A 16958-nucleotide genomic window follows, 5' to 3' on the forward strand; every position below is an offset into this window, starting at 1 on the left:
TTTGGAATGCCAATAAATACTCATGGTATGTATGATGAGACAGTGTTAGAAAGACAGAGGAAATGAGAGATTTTGCGTCTATGCACACAGACTCGGAGTAAAAAGCTTTTACACAACACTTGAAGACTTCATGGGCTAGGAGATAATAATTATGTTCTATTTATAGTGTATTTTTCCTGAACGACACATTTACTTTATTCCTGGCTTAAACACTCACCAAGAAGTACTGGTTTGCTGACACCTCAGTAATTCCAGGATGCTGGTGCTCTATAATCTTTCACTTCCTCCTTCCACCTGCCCTAAATAGAAATTTATTTGCACAGTATCTGTTTTTAGCAGGATAGATCCTATATTTAAAATTAGTCTTAAATAGTTATTTTAGCAACTATTTGTCAGATGCACAAGCCTGCAGGCCAACGTGTACTGACTGCATGGACATATATAGAACCATCTGCCTTGGGAAGATAAGACCAATAGCAAAGTCATTCTAAAAACTGAATTATTGCTTATCTAATTTGAGGTGTCAAAACCTGTAACTTAGTATAGAAAATAATTTTTAAACAAAAGAGTGGAATTCTTGAGTATAAATTAATTAATTTAGAGGGGCTGTTAAGTTAGTCTACAATAATAATTTTCCTTATGTTACTCCTCTTCAGCATCTTAGAAGGGCTGTTGACTTTGTGAATTCTTAGCTTAAAAGACTTGCTATGGGCAGTGACTTACCTTCAACCAAAGAGACCATTTTCAAATCAAAAAGTTGCTTTTAAAATGAAAACTCATCATATTCTATGAAATATTCAAAATTCTTTATTTCAGACCAGTATTGTTACAAGCATCCATTTCTTCCTCTGCACTTGCACATGATCAAAGTTGGCACTTCCAACCACAAAAATGTTAAATAGTTATTACAGTACAGGCACAAAGTAGCCAAAAAGCTTTACTCATTAAGCAAAGCCATTATTGTGCTCTAACAGCATTTATTACCAGTGCATAAACTGATCGCCCCTCCTAAGAGCAAGCAGGAAAGGGAAATTTCCCTTAACTGAAGGAACACAGATGGCAGCTCTGCTGCTAAAGCAGTCATTTCATCAGTGGAAGAATGACAGATACCTGGATACACTGGACATCTTTCTTCACTGCTTTCAGTGGCACTTACTGATTCACGTGAGTTTGTTCAGAACTGGATTAAACATCTTTACAGGTGTCCACTACTGCTTCAGTTATTATAATCACTATCGGAGTTCCACATTTGAAGAATCAACATGATTTTTTAAAAAATGAAACAATAAACCCCCAGAAGACTGTTGCAGTTCTCTTGCCTGAGAGCCTGATTCATAACCATCATTGAAAATCTCTTTCCTTTCTAGAAGCATCAAGAAGGCAGCACCTGAGACAGTTTGTATCAACTAACTCTGAATTAACTAGTGTATGTTACTGTGTTTCAAACTTCCAGTTACAGTGGTAAGTCTAGCAATTAGCATATGGAATGAGTATCAGATACTTACGTGTACCAAAGGCAAGTTAGTCACAAAAATCTCTACAAATACCTTACAAACAAAACTAGCAGTGAACACTGCTATCTTTACACAGAACTTGTTCATGAACACAACTGATTGGGCAGCCATCTGGAAAACAAGCTGATAGCTGTGTTACAGAAATAGCCAAACAAATATTTGATCATAGTAACTGTATGAACAAGTGTTAGAGCGAGAGAAGTAAGCATGATTCAATTAGCACGAACTCCACTTATACAAGAGTGCCTCCAAGCCACAGAATGCATAGCTTTAGTTTTACACTAATCATCAATACTTCCAATACATGCAACTGAGTCTGGCCAGCGTGTCTAAGCAGGCAAAGGAACATAATTCCATTGGTTTTCTCTACAGCACGCAGGCCCACTCGACTGGCATGAATGCCAGTCTTTGCCTATACAGGACACTTGGCAGCAGCAGGTGCCCTGCAGCTCAGAACAGAGGGAAACGGCAGAATGCTTCTGTCAGAGGTAAGGTTCAACCTATGCAAGGTATGTGCACAGTTTGTTTCTAGGCACGTCTTTGGTTACATTCTCAACACAGTCTGCTTTATAAAATAATAAATAAAACAGCCACGATTTGGCTAAAATCCAGGCAATGATTAAAAACTTCTTTTTTTCAGAAACTCAGACAAAGAAATCCCTTTAAATTCATGTTTTGTTATATCCATAAACGGTAAAATCCCAGTGCTACAGTAAGGCATGTAAATACTGAACCTGAAAGAAAATAAAGATGGGGAGGAAAATGGCATTAATATTGACATTAAATAACATTAAATCAATAACTCTCAAACATCTCTTCAGAAAGCTAGGTACACCTCTTACTACAATATTAAATGTTCAACAACCACCCCACCCCCATGTGAGAAATCAAGTTTTTTCATTTAGAACAAACCATTTCAAGGTAGGAAGAGTATAAAAATGACAAATAAGGAGAGAAAAAAACAAAAGAGAATGCTGGAAAACTATCAAAAGGCTGAAAGAAACCCTTACTTGCTTACCATTCCAAAAAGATCAATATAGCAAGTTACAGATGTAAAATGAGGAAATAAGTAACAGGATTAATAAATCACAGACAAGTACTTAGCAAACAAATAAATGGAAGCCATTTTTAACAAGGCTTTTCCAATTTTAAAATTTCTACTTAAATGAAATCACATTTTTCTTTCAAGATATACACACAAAATATTTTTGCCTTTATTTGCAACAGCAGTACTTCAAACACAATGCAAATGATTTTTAATTATTTTTTCTTCCATTTAGAGTTCAACTTGGTTTTGAGTAGGAATGGCAGGGAAATGAATTTCCTCTCATTTTAATAAAGCACCTTTTATTTTCCATTTTACTGGTTCTCTTTAAAAGATTTGTCTGAAATATAGTACTATGAATAGGCTTATGTGATTGTACTTTTGATAAAACCCACCGTGAAAAAATAATCAGAAAATCTAAATCAGAAGAATAATAATTTTCTACCGCAAACCTCATTTAATAGTACTGCACGCTCAGTACTAAAATGTCAAAATATTAAAATTACCTAGGGCAATAGTAGGCACACATACATAATATTTTCTCCAAGCACTTCTGTAAATATGCAAGTTTAAAGAATATGTGGCCTTGAACAGTCAGAAAAGCTGAAATGTTCCTTTCTGCACATAGATCTCCATCAGATGGATGAAGAAGTAAGGCACAAAGCAGGCTGCTTACATAAATTAAGTCAGGCACAGAAGAACTTTTTGGTCCTTGTTAACAGGCAGTCATTTAAATTTCTCACACATATTATTATTAACAGTATAAAGAAGGGCAAAAACCTGAAATAAGCCCATGCAAAATAAAGTTGTGTATCACAGAAAACTGTGTGTTAAGTACAGAAATAAGGCTGCTAATCTTGCCTAAGACTATTTCAATTTTGTTTGTTTGGGTTTTTTTTAATCAGGGCCTTTATGAATAGAGTCAATTGAGAGTTTGCCAAACATTTAACAGTGTTTGGCAGTTTCACCATCAGAGACAAACCCCAGATTCCTTACCTGCTAAATATTTAATATTATCAAGTTTGTGTGATTCGAGCATTGTTTTCAGATCTGCAACTTCTGTATCTATTTTTCTGTCTGTTTGGGTCAGAGCTCGGTCTTGTTGTGCATGCTAAAAAGCAAAAGCCACAAAATTATGCAATTTGAACACTTCCTAGTTTATTTAGAAATTTAACCCATCCCTTCAAGTTGTATTTTTGCTTCCTCCTTAAATGCATGTTAATTTGCATTCTCACAGAAGTTACAGAATATTCTGAGTTGGAAGGGATCCACAAAGATAAGTCCAGCTCTGAAGTGAATGGCCTGTACAGGGATGGAGACCACAACCTTGGTGTCATTAGCATCATGCTCTAACCAATTGAGATAATACAGACCTTATTCAAAGAGAAGAAGTTCCTTCTTAGCTGCTTATATCCAAGGAATTGAGTAATTTGGTGAACTCAGGAAATGTATGTGATTACACGTTCCTTAACAAGTAATCTAGAAACTGGCAGAACTGGATGCCTTCTTATCTCAATCTAACAGCATAAACATTAACTTCAATCTGTCATTCAGCCCACTGACTAAAGTCACTGCTCAATTGTAAGAGCTATTGAGAAGCCTAAAAGCCTCTCGTGACAAAATCATACTGGAGCAGAGAGATTTATGGATCATTTAAAAACTGAGAATTGGTCTTCTGTTGTAGGAAAGCACGTCTTTGTCTTGCAATGAGTTTTACCACAAAACCAGCTACAAATTCAGAATTTGATTATGATAGAAGACAGGACTTCTGCTAAAAAACATGGGATAGAATTACTACAGAAGAGACTGAAAAATCCAACTTGTAAACTGAGAACAACAGCTGCTGAATTGCTGATAGTTTCAGATCAGCACTACTGAAACATTGTGAATCAGTTAATGATTTACTGCTAGATGACTTCATAAGGATAATTCCCTAAACTACAGAAAGGAAACAAAGAGAAGTAGCAGTGCTTGGTAAAAACCTCCTCTAAAATGAAGGCAAATCAGTCTAGCAATGAGTTTCTCTCTGAACGTGGCGGAAAGAATTAATTTCACGCTATGAGTGGAATTTCATTTACAGAAAATACTACATGCATGTGGTTTCAAAATAAAGTGACTACTGAACAGCTTATATATACATGCAGAGGGTCTAATAATATATATGAATTTTTATTCTGTAGACACTTAAGTTAAAGTGCATAAGGACATCACCAAGTCCATAAAGGATACCAGGTCTATAACACAAGTACAAAAAGATTTGCTGTGTTATAATCAGCTACTAAGTTCTTACCAATTCCACTATTTCTGTCCTCATTTCAAGTAGTTTTCTTTCATTAAGTGAATACTAGAAGAGGGGAAAAAAAAGTTAAACATGATACTGTCCTTAAACTCTTTTTCCTTTTTTTTTTTTTTTCCCACTTAAAAGCATGTTTCTCTGTTTCCAAATTACGTAGAACACATAATCTGGACAAGATTATTGCCTGGCAGCACTTGGCAGACAGCATTGTAGGGTACCTGCTGTCCTTTTGAAAAGCACACTTCAGAAATGTGAAGTGCAACAAGTTCTTCAGACACCCACCTTTCACAAAGACTGTATATATTAGTAAGCAGCTGGAAGAAAGGCTGGCAGATTTGCATTTCTGAAAAACAAGGACCTATGACTCTGAGCAGTAACTCTGGAACAGTTGACTAATCCATTGAGCATACAAGCACAACCAAGACACAACCATCTGCTGCCTTCAGGAAGGGGAGAACACTTTTAAATCACATCAAACTCAGTTATTAACGAAATGTTTAGCCAGCACTGTATGCACTCAAAATTCGAATTGTTCTGACCTCTGCCATTTCATGGTGTATTTGTCAAAACCAGAACATTTGTATCACACATGAAGTCTTTTGTTTGGGGATCATCAGAAGTTGTGGCTTATTTTTAAGTTATGGCTATTTGGGTTCAAGGAAAAGTTAAATCCAAAATAAGGAAGCATGCCTTTAAAGCAGGTTACCTTTCTGACTCATGAACAGGCTTGATTTACCTTGACACCTATAATGGTTCCTGCCCCACTACTGGAGCAATTAAATTATTCATAGACAATGGATAAAGCACCAGTCTCCAGTGAAGAGTACTAAGGTCATCAGGCAACCATCTCAGAATCCTGAGTTAAACAGCAATAACCTTACCTACTGACATTCCCATGTGGAAAGTCACCTTATTTTTCTGTCACTCTGGAAGCTTATTTCATTTTAACATTAAAATCAGATTAATCTACAGAAATGCCTCAGCACTGAAAAACACTCCTTAAAGATCTAGAGCTCTGTTTGGACTTTTGACTGATCTCAAGTTGAAGTTAAAAGACAGCAGGCTGCTACAAATGTAGAAAACTACATAAAAACAAATAACAGCATGTCTACAATTAATGAAAGAGTCACTAGATTCTGCAAAATGAAGAGAAGGATAAAAAAAGAAATTCAGATATTTTATATAAATCTCCATTTTTGAAAGTGTCAAGATGCCAGAGTATTTATAAAATAATCTAATCAAAATTATGTTTGGGTAGAAATGCAAGAATTGGACCTCACATTAATGAATTGATCAGTACCAAAAGAACCATGAGAATTAAAATAATTTTATGGACTGAAATAGTTTGTCTGTTTTATTTAAATACGTGCAGTTAGCCAAATACACATCTTCTGAATTATTTATATTCTACGAGCTTCTTTCTGGATGTTTCTTAAAGTTTTGTTTTGTGTCTAGAACTCTCTAGGTCAGACCCAAGGATTTTAATCTTAGGTTTTAGACAGTGAAATTGACATTTTACTGCAAGCTATCACCACGTCTGTAACAACAACATAAACAGTGCATAGAAACAAAAGAAGGAAGGACAAGGCTAAATCTCCCCCTCTGCAATTCAACAGGGAGATTTCGCCTGAAGTCCACTTTTTCACAGTGCAGAAAAAATTCAATTTTGTCAGATACATCTTGAGTTTTTTAACAGCAAACTTAGAGGCACTGTGATGCATGAACACATGAATATATATAAATTTTTGTACTGTACTTCACATTTTTAAATCACATCTGTACACTGAAGATATAAGTCGCAGCATAAAAAGATGTGCACTAAGCAATGTAGGATTCTCTGAGAAATAAAGCTGTAAGATAATAAACTACAAAAAATAAAAGATAAAGCATTTGGAGTTTGAAACATGAGACTGCCAACATAAGTGAAATTCTCTTTCAGCACTTTTTCCATGTAAAAATGAAGGATAAGAACATTTTACTTATTGCTTCAAGTTAAAACAATTAAAACTTTGGAAATTTCTCTTCTGAAAAGTAACTTAGTAAGAATGCACAGTAACCCTCAATTATCCTGAGTTTTATTCTTAGAAAGCTGGGTATTCAGTCCATAGTCACATTACAATTGAAGTAAATATAACAATGATGCTGTGCCTACTATAGAAAATACTGGACTATGTCTTTCCCCCAACTCAGCATATGTGCTACAACCTGCTCCCCATTCAGCTGCCTTTTTCCTTTTCTGTTCACACACTGCAGAGCTGGCAATTAAATGGTGGGGTGGGGGGAGGAAAAAAAAGAAGAGCAGTCTCCATAGAAACTATGAAATTATAGTTGCACAACAGACTACAAAGTTGGTCAACTTTTTAAAGAGAAAGTTGACGTGCACAGTTTGCCTTTCCTGGGAGGCAAAATAAAGTTGTGTTCTGCACAATAGACAAAAGTCCAGATTCCTACATGAATATACAAGAAAACACTGCTGCCTAATTTATCACTGCTGCAGTGGTTTCATATAGGTTTTGTAAACCCAAAGTATTGCAAATCTTATGAAATACACAATGACTACATTTCATATGATGTTTTTTTAAAACATTAGCATGAAGTATTAACCTTTAAACAAGAAGTGTACCTGCTCAAATTGTACTTTATTCAAGCATCTACCACAGGCTAACAGACTGTTAGTCATTATACTGAATCACCAACACAGCTGTTACCTAAACTAATCACTGTGAAAAACTTCTAGGGGCACATACAGAAGATAAATGATATCTACATGAACAGTTCTTACTACCTGGATTGAAGATAAATATTACATCTTTATGATGCACCTGGGAAAAAGGACTGAGTAAGAAATAATAATAATACAGAAAAAGTCATTAAAAGATCCTTCAATTTAGAAGATGCCATTTCACTGAGATCATAAAAGCTACTGGAAAAAAAATCTATGAGAACAGAACTCTGTTTAGAGTCCTGTGTATAATGCAAAAACTTGTTAATCTTCTAATTTTACATCTACATTATCCTAATTTAAGATTACATCAATTCAGATCTGCCAGGTATTTCAAAGCTCAAAACCAGTATGAACGAGGATAACTTAAAATTAAAACTACAACTAGTTCCACAATAGGTATTTCCTGACAAACTAGATACAGGGAAATGAAATATTTTCAATGATGATTCAACAAAATATTGAATTAAGTTAAAATGTTTATTAAGTGTGAAAATAGAGAAAGAGATATACTAAAAAAATAGAAAACCCTCTAGGCAGCTAGTCAGCATATTAGATTAAATATCTAATATATTTAAGTGTAATATGTTAATCCTGATATTAGAACAAGATTAAAATAAGGAAAACATACATACCCAAACATGGCACCTTGCATATACCAGCATAAGGATGACTAACTTGGATTAATACCATCTTGAAGCTGAGTGATGCAATAGGTTAGTATGAAAATGCTCTTTGGGTAAGATGCTTTTACCCAAATTTGGAGATTACTCAGTATTGAGATGTTTCTAAAAGAAAGTAACCAAAACTTACCAGTTCTTTTACTCTGCTCTTCTCTAGGTTTAGGTTTAACTTGTTATCTGCACGAACTTTGGTAATTTCATCCTAATGGAAAAAATTGATAAAGCAGCAGGTAAGATTTTCTGTTTAGTCATAAGCAGAAAGAATTAGACAAATATATTGTATCTTTATGTATGTATCTCATGAATTGAGCTTCTCTCCAATTAATGTATATAATTTTCAGAAGTATTTCTATTCTTTGCCTGGGAAATATGATGTTCTATAGTATGAATTGGATCTCAAAATCAAAAACTAGAAATTACTTTTAACCCTGAGAACAGCACTTAACTGAGAGCACATCCTTCTATAAATGCAGAGCATGTTTCATATACCCTGTAACTCTCTCTGATATCTAGAAACACATGCCTGGCTACACCTGTAAGTTGGATTTCTTCCACAAAGCAATCTTGATGCTCAAAATAACTTTCAAAGCAGTTTCTCACTTTCCAATGTAAAAGAAAATCTGTTTCCAAAGACTACATCTAGGGTTTTCAGAAAAAGCTACAGACATTTTAAAAGTCAGGAAACTTTTATTTACATTTTTATACACCTAACTTCTTAAAACTACCATTAAGTTATACACTTGCATTTGACTTTATCAATAGCTGTGAGCTACTCCTGCTTTTCCCAGTGACAGCTGCCATTTTAATGCAACCTCCTGGCAGGAATTTCAGCCAGCTGACAGTTTGTCATGCAGCAAACTGCTGATCAGATGAATATGTGGGAGAAGCAAAAGACTGCTGATGCTCTGGGAGATTCTACTGCTAGAACCAAGTAAGCATTTCTCAAGTAGGCCAATGCCAACTCATTAGGTTAGCACTAACAATAATTAGACTCAATTTCTATGCTTGAATTTTGAACTTTTAATTGGTTTATCATTAGTTGTCATTGCAACAGAATACATTACAGTTTAATAAAGAAAAAAATAGAAATATTTTTCCTTGAAAATTTACATTGTGTCTTTTTGAGCAAGCATAGAACAACCTGCCCTTGTGAGAATTAAATTTACAGTTAAAAGTAAACTATGAAGACATCTAGCTTTTGAGAAAAGCTGATGCTCTCTACCAGTGGATTACACTAACGCATTTACATGCAACTGAAGGCATAAAATAAGTTACAATTCAAAAATTAGATGCCAAATGTATTTTAAAATAAGTTTTCTACACAGAGCCTGTTTTCGTGCAATGGTCATTTGCTCCCAAACAAACAGGACCAAACATAATGGTCCCAAACTTGGTGGCCTTAAAACCCCATTTTAAATTGTTACATTTGTTGACTGTTTTAAATTCTGGACAGGTAACAGGTAAGCCTTCAGAGAAAAAAGAAACAAAAAATCACCAAACTGAGCAATCAAACTCCCACAATTAGTAAGTACTATAATTTTAAATGTATGCTGCATCTTTAATGTACAGGCAGCCCTAAATGCAGAACTTCACTCAGCCTTAACTGTGACACAGCAGCTACTTTCTGAATCTAAATTAAGGACATATAAGTAAAAATATCATCAGTTATATTTTGGTTCACCTCTTGTACTAGTCACAGTTTCCTGTCCCCATAAATGAAGTATGCATGAAAGTGCCTTTGCTGCAGCTCACACTGTACTGTCAACAGCAATTTCAGTATCACATGTATCATAACAATTAAGCACAGCTTAGAAAATAAAATTCTGAAAGGAACACTTTGTATTTTTTCCAGCTAATTAGACAGGTGTTAATTCTTAATTATATTGGTACGGTATCTTACCATGACTTGCTTCTTCATCTGTTGGAGTTCAAGTTTTATCTTCTGTGAGAGTACAAAAAAAATTGTAGACTTTATTACTGTATATAAAACCACACAATCTAGAAATCTACTGAATTTGCATGATCAGTAACAGTGACTATAATCCATAATATGAAAAGGCAGGCAAACCAAGCACTATTCTATGTCCTCAGTATGCATATAGATGAATACACATGCCTGTTTACTCAGTACTGTGCCCTTCCAAACAACAGCACAAGGCAGAAATTAGCAGTGTCCCACTGGCAGCCCTCCTAATATAGCCCAGGAGGCCATTGGCTGCTTTTGCCACAAGGACTCATCACTGGCTCATGGTCAACTTGCTGTCCACCCAGGCCCTTCCTGCCAAGCTGCTTTCCCTTTGGTTACCCCCAGCCTGTCCTGGTGGCTGAGGGTATTCCCAGAGACAGGACTGGGCATTTCCATTCATTCAACTTCATTTGATTGCTGTCATTCCATTTTCCTAGCTTGTTGATATTCCCATGAATGGCACCACAACTGCCTAATGTATCAGCTGCTACTCCCAGCTTTGGATCATCTGCAGACTTGCTGAAGGTGCCCTCTGCTCTGCACTGTCAACAAGGTCATTAAATCACAGAATCACCAGGTTAGAAGAGACCTCTGAGATCATCGAGTCCAACCCATGCCCTAACACCTCAACTAAACCATGGCACTGAGTGCCACATCCCATCTTTTTTAAACACATCCAGGGATGGTGATTCCACCACCTCCCCGGGCAGACAATTCCAGTACTTCACCACTCTTTCCATGAAAAACTTTTTCCTAATATACAACCTCTATTTCCCTTGGCGCAGCTTAAGACTGTGTCCTCTCGTTCTATCAGCTGCTGCCTGGAGAAAGAGACCACCCCCACCTGACTACAACCACCTTTCAGGAAGTTGTAGAGAGTGATAAGGTCACCCCTGAGTCTCCTTTTCTCCGGGCTAAACAACCCCAGCTCCCTCAGTCGTTCCTCATAGGGCTTGTGTTCCAAGCCCCTCACCAGCCTTGTTGCCCTCCTCTGGACACGTTCAAGCATCTCAACATCCTTCCTGAACTCAGGGGCCCAGAACTGGACACAGTGCTCAAGGTGCGGCCTCATTAGTGCCGAGTACAGGGGAAGAATGATTTTCCTGGTCCTGCTGGCCACCCTGTTTTTGACACAGGCCAGAATGCCCTTGGCCTTCTTGGCCACCAGGGCACACTGCTGGCTCATGTTTAATCGGCTGTTGACCAATACCCCCAGGTCCCTTTCCACCTGGGCACTGTCCAGCCACACCGCCTCCAGCCTGTAATGTTGCAGGGGGTTACTGTGGCCAAAACACAGGACTCGGCACTTGGACTTACTAAACTTCATCCTATTGGACTCTGCCCACCCATCCAACCATTCCAGGTCCCTCTGCAGAGCTCTCCTACCTTCCAGCAGATTGACACATGCTCCCAGCTTAGTGTCATCCGCAAATTAACTAATGAAAGACTCAGTACCCTCATCCGTGTAATCAATAAAAATATTGAACAGAACTGGCCCCAGCACAGACCCCTGAGGGACCCCACTAGCGAATGGCCACCAAACCATCCCAGCCCCAGTCATCTCCTTAGGTACAAGATGCTTTTCTACATCATTAGGAAAAAAAAAAACAAAGGCAAGTTCTAGAGTAGCACTTTCCAAGACAGTGACTTTTACCTCGTTTTCTGAGCGAAGTGCTGAAAATTCACTTTTTTCCAAAATAATCATGTCCTTTTTCACACCACCAATATGGGACATTACTTGCTGAAGTGCAATTTCCTTTAAAAGATGGAAGAAGAATCTCAGAACATATCACAACTATCATGCTTTTTCTCATCTGTGCCTACAAATATGAAAGACTATTTTGGTACCCTGAAATTTTTAATTCAGCAATTTCAGATTGATTATCCAAGTTTCAGAAAGCAAGATAGAGTGACAGTGACAAAATAAGCAAGTTAGGCTCAAACGTTGGTAATGTCTGACAAAACTGGCAGTGCTAACACAGATCAGAATAATTCAATTATTAACCTAGGAAACATTTGCTTTTGGCTCAGCTGTCTCTGAGCCAAATGAGGAAAGCTGGCCTTCAATCCAAAATTCCTCAGCACAACCATACTCTTCTGTAATTACCTCCTTTTTTGCCTCTCCCGGCAGGGAAGTCACTCTGCCTCACTACTCAGAATCACGCACTGATGCTTTGAATTGCTCTTCTAGGTCCATTACACTGAACTGACAGAAGACAAACAAGAATTCTCTGCAACTTTCAAGAATGAAAAAGTCTGTAGACATTGTTCTAGGTCCTACACTACCCACACGTGCAAATAGCAACTGCCTGCTCTACTAAAGATCTTCCTCCAGTAAGTAGTCCCTTGCTTTTGGTTCTGGACTAAGACCCTACAAACCTGACACAGCACTCTAGCTTCAGTTTTGTCACAAAATGCTATTCTACCTTGCAGCATTTTATTTCGAAGTAGCATCTAAAGTTGCCTCTCCAGGCTACCTGACCACAAGACTAAAAAAAATGGGTCAGTGGTCTGGACACATTACAAAAAGTCTACAGAAAGAGTACTGCATGGACACTTCTTTTCTTACTCCTCAGTGTCTCCAGATTGCTCTTGTTCTCTCTTCTCCTCAGTGGACTCAGCAAACAGAGACCAGAATCTTCCATATTCTTTCTCCTCTTCATGTCTATACATACACACACGCATATCTGTTTTACCCTAAGGTTTTATCTAACCAAGGTAATACTTTGATAATAGCTCATCCACAACATTCCGTATCTTTCTTCCAATTCTCTGTTCTCTTTCTGCAGAAGCCCTTGTGCAAAGACTATAGGAAGTACAGATTTATCATGTGGCCCAGTGTTGATGGCACACACACTTCCCGAGCTGCCATACAAACCTACACATTGCATCTTAATGGCAGAAAGTCACCTGAGGGTCAAATCTAACAGTCTCAGAAAACCTCCACTATCAGTAGCAACATTAAACTCAACACAAAACAACATTCATTAAAAAAAGCTAGGCACAGAAGGAGGCTGAGACTGTTTATTGTAAAACACAGCTAACCATGGGAGAAAAGGACCCTTTGACATGGCATTCTCTGAGTGACTGTGGAACAAATTCAGCACAAGAGGATGAAGGACTCCCACATCTGGTCTGCCTACAATCTAAATGCTAGTAAGGATGGCCTGAAACCTCCCTAGATGGAAAGTGGCACAAAATCCACCTTTGCAGTATTCCACTTTTTAATGAGATACCCTTCTGCCAAGACTATTATACTACAGGCACAGCAGCTGCTGTTTTCTCATGTCTCAAAACAGCAGCCTTGTTCCTATGAAACAAGTTACTACTTGAGTTCAGAAGGTGACCTGGGACTGGGAACCCCAGGCTCACAGAGCAGCCCCAGCGGTTGTACTTCAGCTCGATTCTAATACAACAAAATGTCACTGTGAGACATAGAGATAAATAAAAAAGTCCCACATAACAGGGTGGTAAATAACTGAGTGGATCTGTATTTCCTTGTTACAAGTCTACAAAAGAATACATGTAGAAATTAAAATCCATGCATTGAATACCTCTTATGCCTGCCTAAGCCTTCTCAGTAACTCTGTGTCATACTGTAAGGTTGAAACTAAAAAACTACTTGTGGTTCGCATACCAACCCACAGTACTAAAATCTCAAGGTCCGTCACAACACTTTGGTAACTATCTGATAAACTCAAGACAAAATGAACCAGTCAATAGATGCAGAGGAATGTTTTCTCTTCACCTTCAAACTTTTAAAATGCAGTGTCTAACAGTAACAAATAGCAACACATATTTCATTAGCAGGCATACAAGGCTTTAATTTACTTTAACTCCACCACTGCCTCTGATCTAACCTGCTGTACTTTGGTGACCATGTCCTTGTAAATCATATCCAGGTTGGTGTTCATGATTTTCACTAATGCAGATACAATGACCTCCGACTGCTGAGTAGTGAACCCTAAGCGAAACAAAATGCGACATTCAGACAGAGATCCAAATCTGGACAGTTCACAGAAACGCCACTTGCTGATACTCAGCACCAAATTACAACAAATGTCAGTTATGAAAGATAATAAAACACAGACCTCTTGATCCAGCACTAACAAAAGAACACAGTCAGTACCTTCAAGTTTCCCCACCCCAAAACTAAGTCTGTGACATAGGATGACTGCTTCTGTAGTGCAGCACTGTTATACTATCAGAAGGATAAACAGGGAGTTTTCTAGAGTTACTGTGGAATGTCACCTCTCACATGTGGTTATCTCCACGAGCAAGCAAGAATTCTGACTCTGAAAAGCAGATACTTACTTCATTATACTATAAAACTTCAGTACCACTGAAGATGTACAAAACTCAACAACTAAAAACAAAGCCAACTGCCCTGATTTTAGGTCTGCCAGCTTCTGAGTGCTTATCAGAAAATTTTTAAACTGAATGTACTGGAAACTATAGTAAAACACTGTCCCTAAAATATACCTTCATCTTTTCCACCCTCATAATGTAGGAGTAAAAATATCACGAACAAGAGTTAATCATTATGAAAAGAAACACTTTCAAAAGCATGATTATTTCAAACTAACCAGCAGTTCAGCATCAGCGAGCACAGCTGAGAGCAAGTCACTTTCAACAGCTGAGCTGATATAAAAGTTTACTACCACCAAAAGGCTCCCTCTCCACTTATCCTTCCTTTTGACACTCTGACCTGTGCTCACTCAATTGAGCCAGCAGCTCATTAAATTAGTGTCTCAGAATATCAACCAAGCAAAAGGGTTGGAGAGTTTCCTAAGAAGTTCCTAGCACATGGAAAAAGAAGAAACCACCTGGCAGGGGGAAGGGGACTAGGACCTCTCTGTTTTAGGAATGGAGAGCTATTACAAGACTCTTCAGTATACTGAGCTTCACTTTAGGGTACCTCTCCCACCTCAGCATTGAATCCAAAATAATCTATTCCCCTATCTATATTTTAGCATAATACTGTTTTATAGAGAATCCTATGCTCTATCCTAAAAGCTGCACTGTACAAAGTAGCCTGTATTCCATCTGATTGTAACACACTGATGCATATTCAAGGTGCAATATACTACATATGAAGGAATCCAATTAATGCATTTTAAACCACTATCTTGAAAACCCTGGAGTTTTTTGCTCTCAGTTCTTAAAATTTCATTTTTTTCTTAGCATCTGTAACTACCAATATGGTAATAAATAATTCCAAACAAAGTTATATAGGCTCACTGTTTCCTTTTTGAAAGAAAACCCTGTATGTCCTTACCTAGTATATAGATAAGCCCCAAAAGATCCATCAGAAACAAGATATAACACTACATGTCAAGGAAAAGTAACAAACTTTGTAAACTAAAAAAACACTCATGAAAGACACTAAAAGTAGTTACTTTGTTCAAACAAATTACCATTTGCTTCCAAGAGGCATACCAGCGCATGAGTGTCAAAATAAAGCCTCCTATTTCCCAGTAAGGAAATATTCTCTTTGCTTTGTAGAGATGACGACACAGAGATGCTTACATCTGGAAAAAAAAACCAAAACAAAATCAAAGTTATTTCTTAAGACTATTTTATCAACATGTTTGCTTTCCAGGAGTTTCCCTACTACCCAGAATGTTTTTCACTTAATGACAAAATACTTTGTGTTGAGATTACCACACAGCCTGCTTGGAAGTCAAAAGACATTTGACCAATAAATTCTATGTGCAAGAGCTAGAAAACAGGACACTACACTACTGCTGCCCTTACAAGATGCTCTCCATGAATACAGTGTTCTGGGAAAAATCCCACCAAGTGACAGGGTCCTGCATCTGGTTCCTTTACTGGAATCACCTCAGCAGATGGGACTTGTGAGCACTTCAAAGCTGTGAGGGCTAAATCCACACACTCTGTCCCTTCTTTGTTAAAGAAGTGAACCTTCATCACTTGCCATTTAGAAAAAAAAAGTAATCGCTCACAATTTGCCATTTATTGTTTTTGCAGAAAACACTTTCAACATTGAATGCCGATCTAAGTGCGTTGTTTCCACAGGAATATGTAGTGTATAAAGCACCCTGACAGAATTAACGTGAGGTGGGGCATGAGGTGAGTCGCCAAGAGGCAGAACCTGAGAATCAATTAGCTTGGAAAAGACCTTTGCGATCATCGAGTCCAACCTACGAGCGAGCACCACCTTGTCAACCAGACCATGGCACTGAGTGCCACGTCCAGTCTTTCCTTAAACACCTCTGGGGACGGTGACTCCACCACCTCCCTGGGCAGCCCATTCCAGAGTCCAGTCACCTTTTCTGTGAAGATATTCTTCCTAATGTCCAACCTAAACCTCCCCTGGCGCAGCTTGAGGCTACGTCCTCTTACCCTGTCGCTGGTTGTCTCGAAGAGGCCGACCTGCCCTTTGCAACCCTCTCCTTTCGAGTAGTTGTAGAGAGCGATAAGGTCCCCCCTGAGCCTCCTTTTCTCCAGACTAAACAGCCCCAACTCCTTCAGCTTCTCCGCGTGGGACCTGCGCTTCAGACCCTTCTCCATGCCCACTGCCCGAGCTCTCTGTGCTCTCAGGACACTTCACTCCCAGAGGCTCACCCCGCTCCCCGCGGCGCCGCCGGCTCCCCCCGCCGCTCCCACCGCCCCTTCCCCACACGGCGCCGCCGCCGGGGCCCGGCTGCGCTGCGGGCGGGCACCGCCAGTCGCCGAGGCAGCGGCGCGCGGGGGACGCGGGCGCGCGGC

At 38.4% G+C, this 16958-nt stretch overlaps 1 protein-coding gene across 1 annotated transcript in view; it reads right to left on the reverse strand.

Moving 5' to 3' along the window:
* Positions 1–784: 784 nt before the first annotated feature.
* The window catches only part of MCUR1 (mitochondrial calcium uniporter regulator 1), a 16856-nt gene continuing 682 nt past the window's right edge, over positions 785–16958 (reverse strand). The window contains exons 2-9 of the mRNA XM_042049003.1: positions 15644–15757; positions 14087–14190; positions 11881–11982; positions 10161–10202; positions 8391–8462; positions 4850–4903; positions 3556–3670; positions 785–2248 (exon numbers count right to left, since the gene is read on the reverse strand). Coding sequence (XP_041904937.1) covers positions 2193–2248; positions 3556–3670; positions 4850–4903; positions 8391–8462; positions 10161–10202; positions 11881–11982; positions 14087–14190; positions 15644–15757 — 659 coding nt within the window. The 3' untranslated portion in view covers positions 785–2192. The remainder of the gene's footprint in view (positions 2249–3555; positions 3671–4849; positions 4904–8390; positions 8463–10160; positions 10203–11880; positions 11983–14086; positions 14191–15643; positions 15758–16958) is intronic.

Source organism: Corvus kubaryi, unplaced genomic scaffold (genome assembly GCF_017639235.1).
Source record: "Corvus kubaryi isolate FWS band 111438036 unplaced genomic scaffold, C.kubaryi_AGA036_p1.0 69, whole genome shotgun sequence".
Classification (NCBI taxonomy): Eukaryota; Metazoa; Chordata; class Aves; order Passeriformes; family Corvidae; genus Corvus; species Corvus kubaryi.